Here is an 18,407-nt window from a genome sequence, read left to right on the forward strand (position 1 = left end):
TTCTCCCCCGATTGCTCAGTTTGGCCGGGCGGCCAGCTCTAGGAAGAGTCCTGGTGGTTCCAAACTTCTTCCATTTAAGAATGATGGAGTCCATTGTGTTCTTGGGTACCTTCAATGCTGCAGAAACTTTTTCGTACCCAGATCTGTCGCTAGGTAGACCACAGAGAACGGAGAACAGCGACCAGGTTTTATTTACACACCTCTGTTTATTGTGGATATGGTCATCATAGGAGTATTGGAGACAGTATCAGATCTGTTCCTCGACACAATCCTGTCTCGTAGCTCTACGGACAATTTCTTCGACCTCATGGCCTGGTTTTTGCTCTGAGCTGCACTGTCAACTGTGGGACTGTAGACTGTAGACATGTGTGTGCCTTTCCAAATCATGTCCCATCAATTGAATTTACCACAAGTGGAGTCCAATCAAATTGTAGAAACATCAAGGATGATCAATGGAAACAGGATCCACCTGGGCTCAACTTCGAGTCTCATAGCAAAGGGTCTGAATACTTATGTAAATAAGGTATTTCCATTTTTGATTTCAAATACATTTTTAAACATTTCAAACAACGTGTTTTCGCTTTGTCATTATTGGGTATTGTGTGTAGATCTATTTTAGAATAAGGCTGTAAGTTAACAAAATCTGGAAAAAGTCAAGGGGTCTGAATACTTTCCAAAGGCAATGTACGCAACACCCAATTCCCATGTGTGAAAAAGTAATTGCCCCCTTACACTCAATAACTGGTTGTGCCAGCTTTATCCGCAATGACTTCAACCAAATGCTTCTAGTAGTTGTTGGAATTTTCTCCCACTCTTGCATGCAGAACTGCTTTAAGTTAGCGACATTTGTGGGTTTTCAAGTATGAACTGCTCGTTTCAAGTCCTGACAAAACATCTCAATTGGGATTAGGTCTAGGCCAGGCCTGGGCAACTCCAGTCCTCGGGGGCCTGACTAGTGATAGGGGAAAAGTGTGACACCAATCAGGCCCCAGAGGACTGGAGTTGCCCAGGCCTGGTCTAGACCTAATCCCAATTGAGATGATTTAAAAAAGATTTATGCAAAGCTCACAGATCTGGCGATTAAACTCGGCAACGGTGCAAGACATTTGACATTGAGGTGGAGAGTGAGAGGGAAATAAAGAGAACCAGATAGGAGCGGGAAAGAGATGGCGAGAGGGAGAGGGGTAGCAGAGAACGATAGCTTGAACAGGACAGTAATAAGGTTGACTTAGAGTAGGCCACAGAAAACCCCTGAAGCAGAGAAACCCAGTCAAATAAAAGTGTGGGTTGCAGATTGGGATATTGGCATACCTTGTTTCCTGCAGTCATGATCATATACATCATTTACGAATTCATAACCTTTAGACATTTAGCAGCAACAGCGGGAAGCTGGCTAACTGACAGCCGAAGTGGTCAAAGGAGGAATTACATTTACCACGGGGAGACTATCATTTCAATGTTTTCTGTTGTACAGTACCAGTCTCCAATACTCCTATGATGACCATATCCACAATAAACAGAGGTGTGTAAATAAAACCTGGTCGCTGTTCTCCGTTCTCTGTGGTCTACCTAGCGACAGACGGACCATATTGTATGTTCTCATTCCATCGAAGTCCGGGAGATGAGTTCCTCCTAGACTAGTCTGTGTGTGACTCCCTCTACCTTCACTGCTCAGATGACTACATGGCTAAACCTCCAGCGCTGCCCACAGCACTATGGATACTGTGTCCCTAATTTCACTCCACTGCATAGTCCTACCGTTTCAATCTCTACTCCCTACCTTTTCTACTGGAACAAAGAAGCTACTTGTGAGTGAAGAGTGGTAAAACACACACCACATAGCCTAAGCACACGCATGCACACACACACGCGCACGCGCACACACACACACACACACACACACACACACACACACACACACACACACACACACACACACACACACACACACACACACACACACACACACACACACAGACTGGAAGGCTTCCCCTGTCTGGTGGTTTAGTGAGTTAATCCCAGTCATGTATGGGGGACATGTGGAAGCAGCTTGCTGAGGCTGATAGGAGAATTATGGGGGTTTTAACCAGCTAAATAAATAATTATGTTTGTGTAAATTCCTCAAAAGGATTTGTATTAGTTTTTTTTCTTGATGTCAGCTGAAAGATTTCAGGCGTGAAGAAAGGACTTCTAGCAAGCGCCCCTTATGTTCTTTAAAAAAGGAAATAAACAAATACATAGGTGGGTTAAAACAGACGTGTGTAGGTGATTTGGTGGTGACAGCCATGATAATATGGTAGCTCTCTCTGACAGTGTTTCTCTCCCAAATACTGTCCTCCCCCTCTTTCTGTTTCTGCCCACTCCTCTCATCTTCCCTTCCTCCCACAACCCCCAGTGCTTTTTACCATAATCCCTCACACATTATTGCTACAGACACTCCCCCTACACCCACACAGTCTGCAACGAACACACACACACACACACACACACACACACACACACACACACACACACACACACACACACACACACACAATGTAGTCATTTAGTAGATGCTCTTATCCAGAGAGACTTGCAGGAGCAATTAGGGTTACCTCAAAACTGGGCTACCTCTACATGATGAGAGGGGAGCGACAGAGGTGGAGACAGAAGCGGAGTGCAGAGAAAACACGTCACAAGCAACTCTCATAGGGTCAGAGGGCTTTCAAAAAGTTTGTAAGGAGAGAGACAGGGACAGAGAATGAGTAATGGAAAAGGAGAAGGGAAAGGAGAGAAAGAGAGACAGAGGCATGGAAATGACGGGAGCGTGTCAGCCCTAATGGGTTTGCTGTCTAATCCCACCCCAGCTAGCACATTTGGTTCCTTGGAGGTTCTGAGAACGAAGCCGTAAGTTTTCTGACCGGTAAAACTGAAAGTTTTTTTAAAATGTGCTGAGAACGGAAGAGAACATTTTGCCTGTTCTTGGAATGTACATTTTCAGGGGACGTTCTGAGAACATTTTACTACGGTTCCCTGAAAGTTTTCCTGGGAAGTTTTATTAAAGTTCTGAGAATGGAAATTAAAGGTTATTTGAAGGTAATTAAATAATGTTCTGAGAACATGTTCCAATAAGATTTTTAATAACACTGCTAGCTTAGTTTGAGTTAACTGTTTTGAACGACAAGCACAGATAGGACACATGGACATTAATTTGCTTTGGCATTAATCATGCAAACACATGTCTTTTTTTTGTGGCATGGTGTCAGTGAGATTGCAACCTATGATCTCTTCTCTATACATGGAATGAGTCCACTGTGCCACCAGGAAGGAGCTAGCATGACATGTTGTTTTTACTCATACAAAGCTTTTCATTTTAGTCTATTCAAACAGACCCAATTTCAAAGGAAACACGCACTCATTAAGATCAGGTGTGGCCAATTAGTTGCTGCGGCCAACACACCTGAACACAGTTTTGTGAACGTTGAGAATGGAATATATACGTTCCGAAATAATATTCTTAAATCGTTCTTTGAATGCTACTGATGTTTTCTTGTGCTTGTTATGGAAAAGTTTCTTAATGTCCAGAGAACATTATTTTAAATAGAACCATGAGGAAACCTGTAGAAAATGTTAAGCTGAAGTACTGAAATTCCCATAAAAGAACATTGTTTCTTAACATTCTTTGAACTTTCTGAGAACATTACTTTAAATAAAACCACAAGGAAACCTGTAGAAAATGTTATGCTGAAGTACTGAAATTCCCAACCTAAGAAACATATGGTTCTCAGAACGCTATGTGCTAGCTGAGTGCCCTTCACTATTCCGAGAATGTTGTAGGAAGGTTGTATGCAAAAATAAACATAGGACAACCAAGCTCTCACCAAGCTCTAAGAAACATATGGTTCTCAGAACGTGATGTGCTAGCTGGGACACTTCCTACCCCCGCTGTAAAAAACAACACAGGAAGTTACACATCACGGTCTCTGACGTTGTCAATCACTGGGAACACGCTCACTCACACACGCACACACACACGCACAGGCAGTGTCAATCATTCTTCAAAGCCATCCAAACTTTAGGTAAACACACCAATGCACTGCACGTCACTGATAAGGCACTTTGGGAGGGGAAAAGCATTCTGTTTGCTTCCGCATGAGAAAAAATAAGAGTTGTTTGTTTGCTGTGATTGAGTTTGTGCTCGGCTAAGCTCAAGCTTGAACTGGGTGGCAGAGCAAACTGGATGTGCCACACTCATTGCAGTGGATGGGCAAAATAGAAAGAAAGAGAGGAGGAGAGGTGAAGTGAGGGAAGAAAGGAGAACAGGTCAATACAGCATGGCTAGCTCTCTGTAACCAGGAGTCTCAGCTCTAATTCAGCTTTAGGTTAGTATCTGCTCAACCCCACTGGGCCAAACCTCTATCCTCCTCACCTCCTCTCTTCTTTCTCTCAGTCTATCTCTTTTTCTGCCCCCCCCCCCCCCACACACACACACACACACACACACACACACACACACACACACACACAGGGTCTCACCATTGTCAACTGCAAGGAAGGTGGCTTCATAAATGTTGTTTTTGACGTAGATGGACTCTCTGTCCAGGGTTGCCGTGGTGATGATCTGACCGTTGGTGTTGTTGATGGACAGCCAGTCAGCTGGGTCAGCCAGCTTAGAATACCTGGACAGACAGGAGGAGGAGGAGAGAAGGAGGTTAGACTAACAGGTTCAAAGAATGGTGTAGACTCACTCTTTATCTGTGAAGAGGAGGAAGGTAGCAGGTTTAGACAGCGGTTAACATATGTAGACTAAATCAATGGAATGGACATCACCTTCAAAAGTGCTGTTCAGTTGTATGCCAGTTACACACACCCAGTTTAATACTTCATCAATTTCTCATCCACAGCCTGTAGCTTACAGTCAATTTTCCACATCCCTGTACCAGGCGTTGGAGCTAATTCTGTTATTGTAAACACTGTAACTATGGAAATGTGTATGAGAGTAAGGGGGGGGGGGGGGGGGGGGGGGGTTGTGAGGATAGGGGAGCAGCTGAAGGTATTATTCCAAGATAGGAGGGAGAAGAATAAGGGTATCATCTCCACGATTTACCCAGAAATCCCTGTGTGGATATCTTTCTGGGTCTCTCTCTCTCTCTCTCTCTCTCTCTCTCTCTCTCTCTCTCTCTCTCTCTCTCTCTCTCTCTCTCTCTCTCTCTCAGTGTTTCATATGCACTGATGTAGAGAACACATTCACACCTGCAAACAGGCCTCCATGTCTAATACTCATACCCTCTCCCTCAGGCTCTCTAACCATGTATACCATGTTCCCGTAGGCCTGCACTACGGTAAGTGGGCTGGAGAGAAGGTCTAACTGTAGGGATGGAGCGATGGAAAGAGAGAGGGATGGAGGGAGTAATCTCTCCCCTGTTGAGAAGATGTGGGGATTTTCCCAGCAGGCTAGTGGGCTGTATCCCAGGCTCTACACGGCCTTGGGAATGGGATGAGAGGGATGACATTTCCACACTGCCGAGTGGTCAGCGCGGCGAGCAGCTACCCGCAGACTGGAACTGGCAGCCTGTGAAATAACTACTGGGGAGGGAGCGTGGCCTGCACAGAGGGGGGCAGGGATAAAAGACAGAGCGAGAGGGAGGGAGAGGAGAAAGACAGTAGCTAACTTTATTCGGAAGCTGCTGAAGCTTACTGCCCATGGAATCTGATGTAAGATGTTTGGCTTTATAGAACAGTCTCTCTCTCTCTCGCTCTCTCTCTACTATGCAAGTGCAACGCTCAAAAACAAAAATGCAATAACAAGGAGGTGTGTTGCAAGTGCAATTAGGCTGACACTTTTCGCCAAATTCCCCTGACGTGAATATATCAACCTTGTTTTGTGACATTCACCTGACGTGATTAAAGCTACCGTGTTTCTGTTGTTACCACCCGCAATGGGTTCCCTGGGGGTAACGTAATCTCTTAAACTTGTAGGCCTTTTGTTACAGTTACCACCCGCTATGGGTTTCATTAGGTAAAATGCTACATTCATGAACATGAAATAACCTTGTTACAGTCTGTGTATGCATGTATCCATCAGTCTTGCTCTTTTTATCTACGGTTTCTTCTCTCCCTAGGTCTCTGTATGTCTGTGGAGGCAGGTCCAGGTTGTACTCTGGGTCTCCAGTGGAGGGCAGTCACACCTGAGAAGGAGAGGAAGAAGCTGAGGCTGGAGTGGGTGAGCAGGAAATAGAGAAATAAAGAGGTAGCGAGGGGGAAAGAGACCCTTTCGCCCCTCACCTCCATTATGGTCCTGTCCTCTGTCATCCCTCTCTCTCCCTCCCTTATCTGGTAACATTAAAAGTTAGAGGTCTGTGATGATAAAAGACATTACACAAAAGGTCTGCTCCCCAGAGCCAGACGCTCGAACATTACTCATTAATTAAATCCCCCAAACAGTGCCTAACACAGTTAAAATAAAACTTAGATCAAGTTTATTAAGTGCCTAATAGCACTCCAACGCAAGCCAATTTCCCCCCGCATTGAAGAGACGATCGGGTGTGTAATTAGACATTTTCTTTAAACAATCGGGCACATTAAGGGCACCTCAGTGGGTCCTGAGTGCAGATCGCAATCTCGGCGGCTCGTGTTAAACATCACTTCCTCTTAATTAATTTCTAGTTTGAATGTCAGATTTTCAGCTGGGATTTCATGTGACTGTCAGCTCTAAAGGAGGACGATGTGTCAGATCTAAGGGAAAGCTGTGCTGGCTTTTGCTTCGTCGTACCCATAGTGACCGCATTATTGTCATGCCACACTGTGAGCCAATCACACTGCCTGGGTGATTGGCAGTCGCCATAGCAGTCAGCTAATGAAGTGTCACTTCCTGTTTCTGTTGGGATAACTGGGCTTACCGCAGTGACAGACATTGATACGTTACAAAACTTCCGCAGAGCTAAATATACCCAACGGATCGGAGTCACCCACCGCCAACTTTTTACGATCCCACGTGATTTGCACACACACGAAATAAACATACACATTCAACAAGACCCAAACACAGCAGCTGATGAGTGAGTCAGTGTGTGAAACAACCATCCCCAGGAAAACACAGACTACTGCTGCCTTCTCCAACTGACCTAACAGTACACGACTGGGAAAAGCACTTTTCAAGTAACAATAATCTGGCTTGGTTGGCCAGAGTCAATTCTATGATTTCGTTGCTGATATCAAAACCTAGCGAAAAAGGTTGGTGGGCAGTTTTCTAATTTCATTTCTTTGGTTCTTATTGATTCTATACTGTCTGGAACTGACAGCCATTGTTAGCTCTGGTGCTTTGAAAGACACCAAGGAGAGGTAGAAGTAATATTAAGTCTTAATATTCAAGCTGCATAATTCCATTGTCTGCATACTACCTTGATCAGTCTCTCTATGCATATACAGCTTTGTGGTACTGGTAAGTGGGTGTGAGGAGTGAATACGATCAAGTATGAAGTCTGTTGGGGTTAGCGATAGTAGTGGTAGCGGAAGAAAAAGTATTTTTTCAAAGCCTGTCCTTGATAATCAAAAATGCATGTCCTCCTATCCTTCCTCCAGCCCATGCAGGGTGGTCTGGGTAATCATTTATGCGTGCATCTCCAATCCCACACCTCGCCTTGCTCGTCTGGCTCTGACAGGTAATGCCTGATTCCTCCCTCCATGCCTCCCCCTCTTTCTCCCTCCATTCCCCCATACCCTGGCCTCTGTCCTCCCCTCAACCACCCCTAGAACTCACTGCCTGCCATTAGTCTGAAGAAAAACTGTCAAGTTCTGGTCCTGACTTCCCCTCTTCCCTCTCTCAACTCTCCAAACCTCCCCGGCCCCTGCTTTTCCTTCTCTCACTCTCTTGTTCATTACCCTTTCCTTTCTCTTTCTCTTTATTTAGCAGCACCTTTCCTCTTTCCTACACTCACATTACATTTTTTCCTGGTCTCCCTCAGTCACATAGAGAGATCTCTGATCTTTGAACCTGGCAGTAGTCACACATACAAAGGGAGTTGTGTCTAAAACCAGTCACCAAAAATCAGTCGTGACAAATTGCTAGCTAGTCAATAGACACAAACTCTTCTCACTGGCTACTAAGAAGAGGGGTTTCCGATCAAAAGTTTTAACTGAGACAAAACAAAAAACTACAGATAAAACCCCCATCAAAACTTTGCATGGTTTCTGTTCCCGTGTGTCTGATTGTGAGGACGGAGTGTAACGGCTGACTACAAACAGGATAATACATGGTTTGGTTGATTGGCGTGACTTAGCACACATTCATTATGTATGATTACATTTCCTTTGAGGAATAAGAATCCAAGTGATTAGTTTCCCTGCATGATCCCAGCCTGATGCCTTTTATGCCTCTCACTCTATAGGAATTCAATACAGATTAAGATTCTTGTCATTTAGCAGACGCTCTTATTCAGAGTGCATATATTTTCATCCTGACCCCTCCTGTCTCAGCCTCCAGTATTTATGCTGCAGTAGTTTATGTGTCGGGGGGCTAGGGTCAGTCTGTCACATCTGGAGTATTTCTGTTGTCTTTTCCGGTGTCCTGTGTGAATTTAAATATGCTCTCTCTAATTCTCTCTTTCTCTTTCTTTCTTTCTCTCTCTCGGAGGACCTGAGCCCTAGGACCATGCCTCAGGACTACCTGGCTTGATGACTCCTTGCTGTCCCCAGTTCACCTGGCCGTGCTGCTGCTCCAGTTACAACTGTTCTGCCTGCAGCTATGGAACCCTGACCTGTTCACCGGACGTGCTACCTGTCCCAGACCTGCTGGAACCCTGACCTATTCACCGGACGTGCTACCTGTCCCAGACCTGCTGTTTTCAACTCTCTAGAGACAGCAGGAGCGGTAGAGATACTCTCAAAGATCGGCTATGAAAAAGTCAACTGACACTTACTCTTGTGTTACTGACTTGTTGCACCCTCGACAACTACTATGATTATTATTATTTGACCATGCTGGTCATTTATGAACATTTGAACATCTAGGCCATGTGCTGTTATAATCTCCACCCGGCACAGCCAGAAGAGGACTGGCCACCCCTCATAGCCTGGTTCCTCTCTAGGTTTCTTCCTAGGTTTTGGCCTTTCTAGGGAGTTTTTCCTAGCCACCGTGCTTCTACACCTGCATTGCTTGCTGTTTGGGGTTTTAGGCTGGGTGTCTGTACAGGACTTTGAGATATCAGCTGATGTAAGAAGGGCTATATAAATCAATTTGATTTGATTTGATACTGGTCCCCTGTGGGAATCAAACCCACAACCCTGGCATTGCAAGCACCATGCTCTACCAACTGAGCCACATGGGACATCCCAGACGAAACCGCATTGGAGGCTGATGTGGGCAAACTGTCCCACTAGATTGTTAAGGTGCCAGGGCTTGTGTGTGTGTGTGTGTGTGTGTGTGTGTGTGTGTGTGTGTGTGTGTGTGTGTGTGTGTGTGTGTGTGTGTGTGTGTGTGTGTGTGTGTGTGTGTGTGTGTGAGAATGAGAAAGAGAGATGGAGAGAGAGAGAGAGGGGTGGAGAGAGAGGAAAAGAGGAAGAGAAAGGAAGAGAAAGAAAAAGAGAGAGTGTGAATGTGTGAAGCAGGCCATGACAGAACATGGTGTGCCTCAGCTACCCAAACTTATCTCCAAGATGTACTGCGGACTAAAACTGGTAGAGAAAGAGGGAAAGGGGGGAGGGGGAGAGAGAGAGAGAGAAAGCAAAGAGAGATTGAAGAGAAAGACAGAGAGCTGCAGCAAGACAGAGAGCCCAGCTGGTGACTTTGGCGTCTTCCTAAATTATAATTATAATTTACACTAATTTGCAGTGAAATTAACTGGCAAATTTGTTTAGATCTTTGTCCCAGAGAGAGAGAGGAAAAGGGTACATGATGATGAATGTGGGTTTTTTTTTGGGGGGGGGGGGGGGTTGATGGCCTGGCCCTCTCATAGACACAGACATCCACTTAGTCACCAGACTGACCCAGCCAGGGAGAAAACATACAAACAAACACCATACATACACACTGGCAGTTGTATAAAGTTCTTAAGTAAAAATACTTTAAAGTACTGCTTAAGTCATTTTTTGGGGAACTTGTACTCTTACTTCACTACATATAATTTACTCCATACATTTTCCCTGAAATGTCTGAGTATTGGAGTGTGCCCCTCGCTATCCGTAAATGAAAAAAAAAAACATTTTAAAAAATGGTGCCGTCTGGTTTCCTTAATATAAGGAATTTGAAATTATTTACTTTTCATACTTAAAGGGGCAATCAGTAGTTGCTACATCAATTTTTGGACGTATAAATTAATGATATGTACCTATTGATTCTTGAAGAATATAACTTATAAATGCCTCATGAGCTTAGTGTTACTGTTGTACACCATCGGATCCCCAAATATAAACTTGTTTTACGCCAACAAAGAAAATGCAAACAAACACTATATAGCCTCACAATATGGTTAAAACTATCATTTTGATATCATGGATGATTAGTCCATAGCTCTGTTTATGAATTTGAGAGTGGTTCAATTTCTCCAGCTTTTTACCGAAACAGGGGTAAGGGATGTCACTTTGTTATTGTTTCTACTGCCGATTGCCACTTTAAGTATATTTAAAACCAAATACTTTTAGACTTTTACTGAAGTCGTATTTTACTGGGTGACTTTTACTTTTAGTCATTTTCTATTAAGGTATCTTTACTTTTAATCAAGTATGACAATTGGGTACTTTTTCCACCACTGCACACATGTTTGAGTGAGTGAGTGACTGTATGTGCGTGCTTGCAAGTATGTGTGAAAGAAAAAAGTAGCCCCTCCCTCCTACATCATAATCAACATAATCATGTCATAAATCAGCTGACATTGAGGAAGTGAAGACACTGCTGTGCTCCACAGGCAACCTTTAAAGGTTGGTTTAGATTCACAGCCAACAGTGTGAGAGCCCTGGGAACACTGCAGGTGTACAGACTGCTGTGTCAGGCCTTCGAACAGGGGCCAGATGCTGTATGTGTGTGTGTGTGTGTCCTATCTATACCTTCAGAATACACATGGCTCTGGTTACCCAGGGGGCAGTGCTCCCCATTAACCCTCGTGCCCTCCTAACGCAGTGCCCTGTGCTGGCGCCGAGCACTGGCAGACTGGACTGCTGAGAGATGGACACTGCCAAGAACCACGGCCCCCATTTCACTTTCATCCTCCCTCTCTCTCTGTTCCTCTCTCTCTGTCGCTCTCTCTTTTTGTATCCATGCGCATATGGCCCTATTCTCACTACGAGAGATTGCCTACAGATTTAGAGAAAATACTGCAATGTAAACTTGCGAACTGGTCACATCTCGACCACTACCGCCGGAGGTTGCAGGAGAGCCTTCCTACAGAGTTGCAGGAGAGCCTTTCAACAGAAGTGTATCATTGAGCCAAATGCTCCTACAGTAAAAATCATAATGGTTTTGAAAGAGATGAAATGTATAGGCATTGTCCTTATATTAGAGACTTGTTTTATTGAGTTTTTACCTAAATTGCAGTAAAAGCCGGTTATTCTGAAATTGAAGGGAATCTCGGAACACCAGAATTTATTTCAATGCAAAAGCAAGCAGAAAACGCAAGCAGAAACTCAGTGAACTAACAGCTTTTTCAGTCGCAATGTGTTTTTTCATGTACTGATTTGCATGATATTGATGAAATGAAGCATGGTTTGCTCTAAGGCAGGGATCATTGACTAGATTCAGTTGCTTGCCGATTTTTGTTGAGCGGATGGTCGGGGGCCAGAACATAATTAGAAATAATTTGTAGACTGTAAATTGACCGCAAGAAACTCAAACAGATATACACTGAACAAAAATATAAACGCAATATGTGTGTTAGTCCCATGTTTCATGAGCTGAAATGTTCCATACGCACAAAAAGCCTATTTCTCTCAAATTGTATGCACAAATGTGTTCACATACATGTTAGTGAGCATTTCTCCTTTGCCAAGATAATCCAGCCACCTGACAGGTGTGGCATATCGAGAAACTGATTAAAGAGCATGATCAGTACACAGGTGCACCTTGTGCTGGGGACAATAAAAGGCCACTCTAAAAAAGTTTTGAGGGAGCGCGCAATTGGCATGCATACTGCAGGAATGTCCACCAGAGCTGTTGCCAGAGAATTTAATGTTAATTTATCTCCCATAAAACGCCTCACAACCGCAGACCACGTGTATGGAGTCGTGTGGACGAGCGGTTTGCTGATGTCAACGTTGTGAACAGAGTGCCCCAAGGGGGCGATGGGGTTATTGTATGCATAGGCATAAGCTATGGACAACAAACACAATTGCATTTTAAATGCACAGAAATACCATTGATTAGATCCTGAGGCCCATTGTTGTGGCATTCATCCGCCGCCATCACCTCATACACAATTCATGGACGCTGAACATTTCCCAGTTCTTCCATGGCCTGCATACTCACCAGACATGTTACCAATTGAGCATGTTTGGGATGCTCTGGACCGACGTGTATGACAACGTGTTCCAGTTTCCGCCATATCCAGCAACTTCGCACAGCCATTGAAGAGGAGTGGGACAACATTCAAAAGCCCACAATCAACAGCATGATCAACTCTATGCGGAGGAGATGTGTTGCGCTGCATGAGGCAAATGGTGGTCACACCAGATACTGATTGGTTTTCTGATCCTTACCTTTTTTTAAGGTATCTGTGACCAACAGATCAATTTATTTCAATTGACTGATTTCCTTATATGAACTCAGTAAAATCTTAGAAATTTTTGCATGTTGCGTTTATATTTTGTTCAGTATAATATTTGACTAAAACATAAGAAATTCTCAAACCTTGTTACATTTGCATATGATCACGTGTCTCTCTATTATGCGTGGTAAAACTTGGGAACAGATTTCCAAAATGAAAAAAACATTTTGTGGTGTTTTTAGTATTATGTCCCCCCCCTCCCAAATATCTTGGGGGACCAAATAAAACCAGCGCGGGCAGCCATTTGGGGAAACCTGTTCTAAGGTAACGTCAATACGCTATGTAGGCCAAAAAGCAATCTAGCTATGGTTCAGCTAACGTTGGCTGTTAGTAGCTATTAGTAGCCTGTGAGGAGGATGGAGACATTTGGTAAGCTTGTTAGCTACCGAGCTCTGTGATGACTGACAATGTAGGATAACATTACTGTACTTTTATATTCGTCTGAGAGGGGTAAACGTTCATTCTTGCTATGCTAATTTAGCTACTTGATGAAACAAATGTTGTTAGTTGACGTTAGCTAGCTAGCTAGCAGTTGTGCCACTTTTCCTGTGTAATTGTCTTGCAGCTAAATTAATGAGTGTATGGACGAGAAAAGAAACCTTTAAATATCTGCACATGCTTGTGATTTGTTGCATTATTAAAGATTGTAATATGGTTTTATTGCATTAATCAAGAGTGTAATATGGTCGATGAAAAGTTGCTTGCATAATGTTAGCTAGTTGAATAGTTTGCATGCTTACTGGCTACTGTGATATTTACAGTAAACGTGAGCTATTGAGGTAGAACGTCATGTCACGTCACGTCGCCAAGCCCCTGAACTCTCTCTTGGCATGTGACATACCATTGCTAATATAAATAGAAAAAGCTTATGTACATATTATATAAAACATATTTTTTTTGTTTCAACTCTACAGCCTGAATAAGCCCTGAGATGGCACCTGGCCACTATGCCACTACTGCTAGTTTATACAGGGGGTAGGACAGCTCTTTACTGAGTGAGTTTACATAGAAATCTTAAGAGCGAGAGAGAGAGAGAGAGAGAGAGAGAAAGAGAGAGCGAGAGCGAGAGAGAGAGAGAGAGAGAGAGAGAGAGAGAGAGAGAGAGAGAGAGAGAGAAGAGACAGTTTGTTTGCATAGTTCCCCACTGTACCTAATGCTCTGCTCAGGAAGCAGTCAGGGTTGGGAGAGAGTGTGAGTGTGTGCGTGCATGCGTGAATGTGTGTGTGTGTGTGTGTGTGTAAATATGTGTGTGTCTGTATGTTAGTAAACGTGTGTGTGTAAATGTGTGTGTCCAGTACCTGATGCTCTGCTGCATGAAACGGTCAGGGTCGCTGGCTGAGAATGTGGTGAGAGAGGTGCCAGCGGGGACGCCCTCCTCAAAGCGGATGGACTTGGGGTTAGTAGGGAAGTAGGGCGGTTCGTTGATGTCTACCACGGAGATGGTGACCCCAGATGTGGACTGGAGGGACGACTGGATCCCACTTGCCAGCGGGGCCTGGTTGTTGACCACCACCGTCAACATGAAGGCCCTGTTCTGCTCAAAGTCCACCGGCTGGAGAGGAGGAGAGGTGGAGATAATTAGGTTACAATTAGACATCTCACAGTCCACCAAACGGTAATAGCAATCACACATGAGAAATAGAGAAAAAGAGAAAGGGGCAAAGCTGTAGAGAAAAAGGAAGACAAATACAAAAAGAAGACATATCAATGATGAGGTAGCGAGAGAGAAGAGAGCGAGAGAGATGGATAATAAGAGAATACTAGGAAGGGTCGAATAAACCAGGAGAAAGAAAGCAGGAAAGAAAGAAACAAACCCCGCACTATGGCGAGACAAAATATATACGGGAGAGAAATAACAAGAGAGGGATCAAACCCGCGGTGCTATGTAACCCCCACCCATCCCCAGAACACTTAAACATTCTCCTCCAGTTCCTCAGTCCCTCTATCCTGCACCTACAGATGTTAAACACGCACAGAGAGAGAGAGAGAGAGAGAGCTGAGTCCTGGTGCTGAGCAGTGTTAGCTCCGCGATAGCTGGGATGAATTTGAACAACGTTACCGTTAAACTTAGAGGGACCTCTATACCCCTACCTGTACTTACCCTGCTAACACTGAGTGAGTTAGGCAGGCCTTAAACTATTCATGGACTGGCTGCTGTAGTGGCTGACGCTCCCTGTTCAGTTCATGCTGGGTAAGCTCCTCACTGTGTGTGTGTGTGTGTGTGTGTGTGTGTGTGTGTGTGTGTGTGTGTGTGTGTGTGTGTGTGTGTGTGTGTGTGTGTGTGTGTGTGTGTGTGGTCGGCTAGCTCCAGCCACCTACAAGGGCGATCTGCCCTGTGACCCTAAAACAGAGCGACAGCTCTGGGCTGGCTTAATGAAGACAACACAAACCCAGGTTCAAATAACCAGAAATACACAAACAAATATGTTGGGTGTTGCGTGATGCTCGGTCTGATTACAGTTAGCTGTACGGTTGATGATTAGCGCCTAGGGGCTGGTGTCTGCTGGGTTTGATTGTGACAGTAATGATTTGGAGCACATCTGTGTGTTGCATCGCCTTAGTGTTAGAAGCGAACGGACACGACGGGCAGAGATATAAAAAGCATTCATAATCAAGCAGCCAGGGTGATGAGGGGATTGGATCTGACAGATGCCATGGTGGGGTATGTGTGTATGTGCACTAGTAATAAGAAGAGATGGCTGGTGTTGACGTGCCCTGCCCTTCTGTCTATGTGTACGTGCCCTGCCCTTTTGTGTGTGTCTGTGTGGAGTGAACCAGTGGTGTACTCTGAGGTCTTTGATCCATAGCCAGTGGTGTTCAGTGCACAGGGAGGTCCGGCATATCTGCAGGCTCACTAACACACACACATCCTAGGGAGGAGAGCAGAACGAGGGGGTTGAAGGTCAATAACCTAGCCTCCACCTCCTTCCTGTGATCCATCACTCACTACATCTCCCCCTCCACCTTTTACTCAATCCCTCTCGTTCCTCTTCTCCTTCCTGAATCTGCTCTTCATCCCCTCTCCTCCTAGCACTTCCATTCCCCTGCTCCCCCTTCTCCTCACTTCCCTCCCTCCTCCTAATATAATCTACCCTGCCTCCTCTCCTCATTGGCAACTCTCCCATCTACTCCTCACTTCCTCCTTCCCGCTCCTCTCCTTTCTTCTCTCTGGTGTGTAGTCACCCCTATAATTTCCTGTGTTCATCACAAGCTTCTTGAATTTACATATCCTAATGACTTATTAAAGGCAAAATAGTGTTTGTGTGTGTGCATACGGGCGCATGTGTGTGTATGTTTGTCTGTATGTGATTCTGTGGTGCCTCTGTTTTAATCCAGGATTCCTTATTGGTGTTCTTATTGGTTCCCCAGAGAGTTCTCTACACGTGTGACATGTGCAGGTTAAAACCTCAGTCCTTGTTTACAGAGCAGCGATGGTCCCAGGTGGGCTGTCTCAGTAAACATGTGAGAGATGTCAGTGTGTTCTGCTGATGTGCCTCCACTAGCAGCCAGAGAGGCCTCCTCAGTAAACACATACCACAAGAATTCAAATGCGGCTCTGTGATGTTTCCCTGTTTCCCTGCTACCTATGCGTTCCAGGTTGTCTGATGTGAAACCGATTAGAGTTGGTAGCCATTCCGGCTCCGCTCCCCAGAGAGACTCAAAGCCTTCCTGTTTACTTGTTGAGACTGTCTATTCCTCGCGCTGCTCCTGGCTCTTAATTTATGATTTCCTGATATCCTCCCTGGGGTTGCTACGGCAGCTTACGGCTGCCCGCCCGCCTGCCTGCTCAATTCTACATCAGGGAGCGAGTGGTGAGGAAAAGTATTCTACACTGAACAAAAATATAAAACGCAACATGCAACAATTTCAACAATTTTACTGAGTTACAGTTCATATAAGAAAATCAATTCATTAGGCCCTAATCTATGGATTTCACATGACTGGGAATACAAATATGCATCTGTTGGTCACAGATACCTTAAAAAAAGGTTGGGGCGTGGATCAGAAAATCAGTATCTGGTGTGACCACCATTTGCCTCATGCAGCACGACACATCTTCTTCGCATAGAGTTGATCAGGCTGTTGATTGTGGCCTGTGGAATGTTGTCCCACTCCTCTTCAATGGCTGTGATATTACATCTCGATCCAGAGCATCCCAAACATGCTCAATGGGTGACTTCTGGTGAGTATGCAGGCCATGGAAGAACTGAGATATTTTCAGGAATTGTGTACAGATCCTTGCGACGTGGGGCTGTGCATTATCATGCTGAAACATGAGGTGATGGCGATGGATGAAAGGCACGACAATGGGGCTCAGGATCTCGTCAGGGTATCTCTGTGCATTCAAATTGCCATCGATAAAATGCAATTGTGTTCATTGACTGTAGCTTTTGCCGGCCCATACCATAACCCCACCGCCACCACGGGGCACTCTGTTCACAACGTTGACATCAGTAAAACGCTCACCAACACACCAGATCTGCCCGGTACAGTTGAAACCACGATTCATCTGTGAAGAGCAGACTTCTCCAGCGTGCCAGTGGCCATCGAAGGTGAGAATTTTCCCACTGAAGTCGGTTACGACGCCAAATTGCAGTCAGGTCAAAACCCTGGTGAGGACTACGAGTACTCAGATGATCTTCCCTGAGACGGTTTCTGACAGTTTGTGCAGAAATTCTTTGGTTGTCCATACCTACAGTTTCATCAGCTGTCCGGGTGGCTGGCCTCAAACGATCCTGCAGGAGAAGAAGCTGGGCGTGAAGGTCGTGGGCTGGCATAGTTACACATGGTCTGCGGTTGTGAGGCCGGTTGGACATACTGCCAAATTCTCTAAAACGACGTTGGAGGCAGCTTATGGAAGATGTATTAACATTCAATTCTCTGGCAACAGCTCTGGTGGACATTCTTCCAGTCAGCATGCCAATTACACACACCCTCAAAACTTGAGTCATCTGTGGCATTGTGTGACAAAACTGCACATTTTAGAGTAGCCTTTTATTGTCCCCAGCACAAGATGCACCTGTGTAATGATCCTGCTGTTTAATCAGCTTCTTAATATGCCACATCTGTCAGGTGGATGGATTATCTGGCAAAGGAGAAATGCTCACTAACAGGGATGTAAACAAATTTGTACACTAACTGAGAGAAATAAGCTTTTTGTGCATATGGAACATTTCTGGGATCTTTAATTTCAGCTCATAAAACATGGGACCAACACTTATTCCGTTAATATGTTTGTTCAGTGTAATATCCAGTCATCTAGCGATAACGAAGGAAAGCAAAATGCCAGTGCTTGAGGTACTGAGAGAAATAGAGAGGTGTTAATGCCATTCCTCAAAATGTTATTGTAGAGTCACACAGACAGACAAAGGAGCAGAAAGAGGAATACAACTGGCTCTGCAGGGGCAGCTCATCAATAAACTAGTCAAATATACACGCTGCATACAGTATACCTGTACAGGCACGCACACACACAAAAACTCACACTCACACACAAACCTGTTCCTAAAACGCTAAACAGATAGGATTACAAGGCACGCACACACACAAAAACTCACACTCACACACAAACCTGTTCCTAAAACACTAAACAGATAGGATTACAAGACACGGTGTTGTTGTATCCATCCACCTCAGTAGTTAGAACATTGTAACACCACAGCAATTGTAATTGAG

The 18,407-nt window shown here is 44.7% G+C and overlaps 1 protein-coding gene across 1 annotated transcript in view; it reads right to left on the reverse strand.

Moving 5' to 3' along the window:
* The window catches only part of LOC106571924 (cadherin-4), a 395,713-nt gene that overhangs the window by 14,453 nt on the left and 362,853 nt on the right, over positions 1–18,407 (reverse strand). The window contains exons 11-12 of the mRNA XM_014145495.3: positions 14,030–14,283; positions 4,516–4,658 (exon numbers count right to left, since the gene is read on the reverse strand). Coding sequence (XP_014000970.2) covers positions 4,516–4,658; positions 14,030–14,283 — 397 coding nt within the window. The remainder of the gene's footprint in view (positions 1–4,515; positions 4,659–14,029; positions 14,284–18,407) is intronic.

This window comes from Salmo salar, chromosome 15 (genome assembly GCF_965601325.2).
Source record: "Salmo salar chromosome 15, fSalSal1, whole genome shotgun sequence".
Lineage (NCBI taxonomy): Eukaryota > Metazoa > Chordata > Actinopteri > Salmoniformes > Salmonidae > Salmo > Salmo salar.